The 3,080-nt window shown below is 35.4% G+C and overlaps 1 protein-coding gene across 1 annotated transcript; it reads right to left on the reverse strand.

The window, feature by feature from the left end:
- Positions 1-1,134: 1,134 nt before the first annotated feature.
- Positions 1,135-2,675, reverse strand: LOC106339575 (calcium uniporter protein 5, mitochondrial-like). Its single transcript, XM_013778409.1, has 2 exons — positions 2,004-2,675; positions 1,135-1,921 (listed from the first exon to the last, which is right to left on the reverse strand). The coding sequence occupies exons 1-2, from the start codon at positions 2,391-2,393 to the stop codon at positions 1,397-1,399; spliced, it is 915 nt and encodes a 304-aa protein (XP_013633863.1). The 5' UTR covers positions 2,394-2,675; the 3' UTR covers positions 1,135-1,396.
- Between the last annotated feature and the right edge of the window lie 405 nt (positions 2,676-3,080).

Genomic DNA, 3,080 nt, shown 5'->3' on the forward strand with positions numbered 1-3,080 from the left:
AATCAAATCTATTCTTATAATTAGTGTAATTATGGTTACAGTTTCTATATTTAATAGGTACATTAAAGATACGACTTTGAAGATATTATGTTTTGATTAATAGAAGATATTGGATTTTGAGTTTTTATTTATTGATTTGTTTTTTTATAAAGCTTAGAAAATCAATGGGATGATTGGTTGGTTGATACATCCTATAAAGAAAACGAAAACTATAGGTGGTTTGACTATTGTACATCGATCGATGTATGATGTAAGTTGACTATATAAAACTTGAACATGATCATTTCAAACTAAAGTATAGGTAGGTTATATGCATTTGTTATATTGTAGTTAATATATTTTAAATATTACATAAGTCAAATGATTCACGTTTTCGTAAAAATAAAATTCAAGTTCATTATTGGGCCGTACTCGTCCGTAATGAGCTACGTTAAATATGATGTATTTTTAGGTTCATTTAATGACATTAAGTTTAAATTTCATTACGAAAAACTCATTAATTTAACTGGAAAATACAAGCATTAAAATAGGTAGGTTCATTTAATGACATTTAGTTTAAATTTAATTAAAAAAAACTCATTAATTTAACTGGAAAAGACAAGCATTAAAATAGGTAGTTAATTTAATTCTCAGTGGCATGGAAGTGTAAATAAGTTAGAAAACACAAGGTTATTTTTTAATGGGTACTTCTATTTTAATAATATAGATTTGTTGGAGTATACCATATTTTTGTTTCATTTTTTATCATCAAATCGGACCATTTATGCTTAATCCCGTTATATGATTGGACGAGCTTAACTTGAAAAGAATCGTATTTCAAGAATCGTACACAAAACACAATCTCCGTATTTTGGCACAGTATGTTGTTGTGCTCCTAACATATTTATTAGAACTCCTTGCCCTTGATATCAATGTGTGTGGTCAAGCAGCGCATGCCAAAACACCCTCGCATCATTCTTTCGATAGACGGGAGGTTTAATTCGGAATTGTCTATTCATTACATTGACCCATGTGTTGGTCCCCCAACTTCACTCTTGAAAGTTGAAAATTAAATGTTTATTGTGTTAGTAGATTCATTGATTGTATAATCAAAGATTCCATCCTCCATGAAAAAGAAATGAATTTGTTAACGAAAACTAAAAAGATTTCATCCTTTATACACTGAATAAGACTTGTCATAATCAGGCAAAAGTATTTGACCATAAACAAAGTAAAAATTATCAGCGATTTTAGATAACAGTAGCTCAAGATTATCAAACAAAAACTAAATTTTTCCTCTTCCATTCTTTGGATTTTTTCTTAAACACCAAAGAATTAAACTTGAAGAAGAACCTCCAGAAACATTGGTTATATAACCAGAAGTGAAAAATTGGTTGGAAAACCAGAATCTGATGAATCAATCTCTGCGACTCTGCAAAGAATCCTCCAAATCAAGATCAACACCAACACATTTCCGAATTGATGCGTTTGCGTGAAAGGAATGATGCGAAGATGAAGAAGAAGAGCAAGATGCCAGCTTCCACTTCTTCTCAAGTTCCTTAAACCTCTCAACATCAAACTTACGACTCTTGAGCAACTTCCTCTGCCTAGAAAGAAACAACCTCTTCATGAAATCTTGATAAGTTGGGTCTCTAGAAGTCATCAAGAAATAAGCATAACCCAGAATTATCCCAGTCGCTGTAGTGAAAAACGTAATGGGTTCCATCACATCCCAAGAAAACTCCCAGAAAGTTAGTCTGAAAAACAGTCCTATCTGAACCACTGAGTAACCAAGACCACACCATAGAATCTTCCTAACTTGCTTATGAGCTAACACATCAATCTCTTCCTTCATACTCCTAAGCTTATCGAACTCCACTTTAACTGGGTTATCCTCTGGATTTAAACCCAAAGGCACTGCCTTTCTAATCAATTCCACCACCTACAGCAAAACCCACAAGACAAAAATCAATTTCAGACAAATATTATGGTTTTTTAGAACATGGGGTTTCAGATTATCAGACCTTATCTGGATGAAGATAGACTTTATCTCTGAAAATCAAAATCACACCAGCATCATCGAGTACACGAGCGAAAGCGTGAGCTTCATCGAGAGATCTAGCGATGCCTAAACCTTGAGATGATTCAATGAGTTTAGTGTAAGAGACAGTTTCTTCATTCCCCATACAACCGAGCTCTGTCTTCATCTCATCTATATTCACTAACCTTATTAACTTTTTAGCTTCCGCTACAGTTATCTCCTCCTTCTCCTTCTCCTTCTCCTCCTCATTAGCATTAGCCGTTGGTTCGACGGTGAGACACCTGCAACCACCACCGAGCCATGGCTTGACCGGAGAACATTTAGTCACGGCGGAAAAAGCCGCACGCCTCAAAACACCCACCGCCGACCACATCTCTGAGGGTAGACCCACGAATTCTCGATGAAATCAGATCTGGGATTCTTGTGGGCTCGAAGAACAAGGGACTAAAAGCTAGGGAAAAGAGAAAAGGAAAAAGGTGTGTGAGATTCGATTGTGACGCAGAGTGTAATGTGCGCACCACCAAGAACGTGGAAGGTCAAAAATAGTAATGCGCAAGGCGGAAGAAGCTGCGTAATGGTTACTTTCTGGAATTAGGAAAGTTTGGTCGACATTGTTGACTGACTCTAGCCATGCCTTTTCTATCTCCCTAAACCCATATTTAAGGAGACGTTCGACGGAGAATTTTAGGGCTGGCCAGCCAAAAAAATCCAAAAAAGGAAAATGATTTGGTTCGGTTAAGCTTTAACCGAATATTTGGTTTTTCTTTTTTTGAGGATCAATTGCTATTTAGTGGTGAAGAGAAAAAAAATGTAAAATTTCTCAAAGTAATTAAACACGCACCGTTTTGGAAGAAAAGAAAACATGCAATATATATGGTGTAACTCGTGATTAAAGAATGTGTTAGAAATATGAGAGAAGTGTTGTTGTGAAAGTTGTGTCTTTCTCATTAGCTCTCACTATCAATATATAGTGGAGGTTCAATAGGGTTTACACAAAGGAGAGTATCTACACATTTAATACATCACTGAAGGTCCTTGAGTTTTCGCATGCCAATCTGCT

Source organism: Brassica oleracea, chromosome C4 (genome assembly GCF_000695525.1).
Source record: "Brassica oleracea var. oleracea cultivar TO1000 chromosome C4, BOL, whole genome shotgun sequence".
NCBI lineage: Eukaryota > Viridiplantae > Streptophyta > Magnoliopsida > Brassicales > Brassicaceae > Brassica > Brassica oleracea.

What these genes read in the sequence shown, in the direction of transcription:
- LOC106339575 (XM_013778409.1), bottom strand. Translation starts at nt 2,393, where the DNA reads ATGTGGTCGGCGGTGGGTGTTTTGAGGCGTGCGGCTTTTTCCGCCGTG. An exon ending in TCTATCTTCATCCAGATAAG is followed by an intron (nt 1,922 to 2,003) that starts GTCTGATAATCT and finishes GTTTTGCTGTAG; the next exon opens with GTGGTGGAATTGATTAGAAA.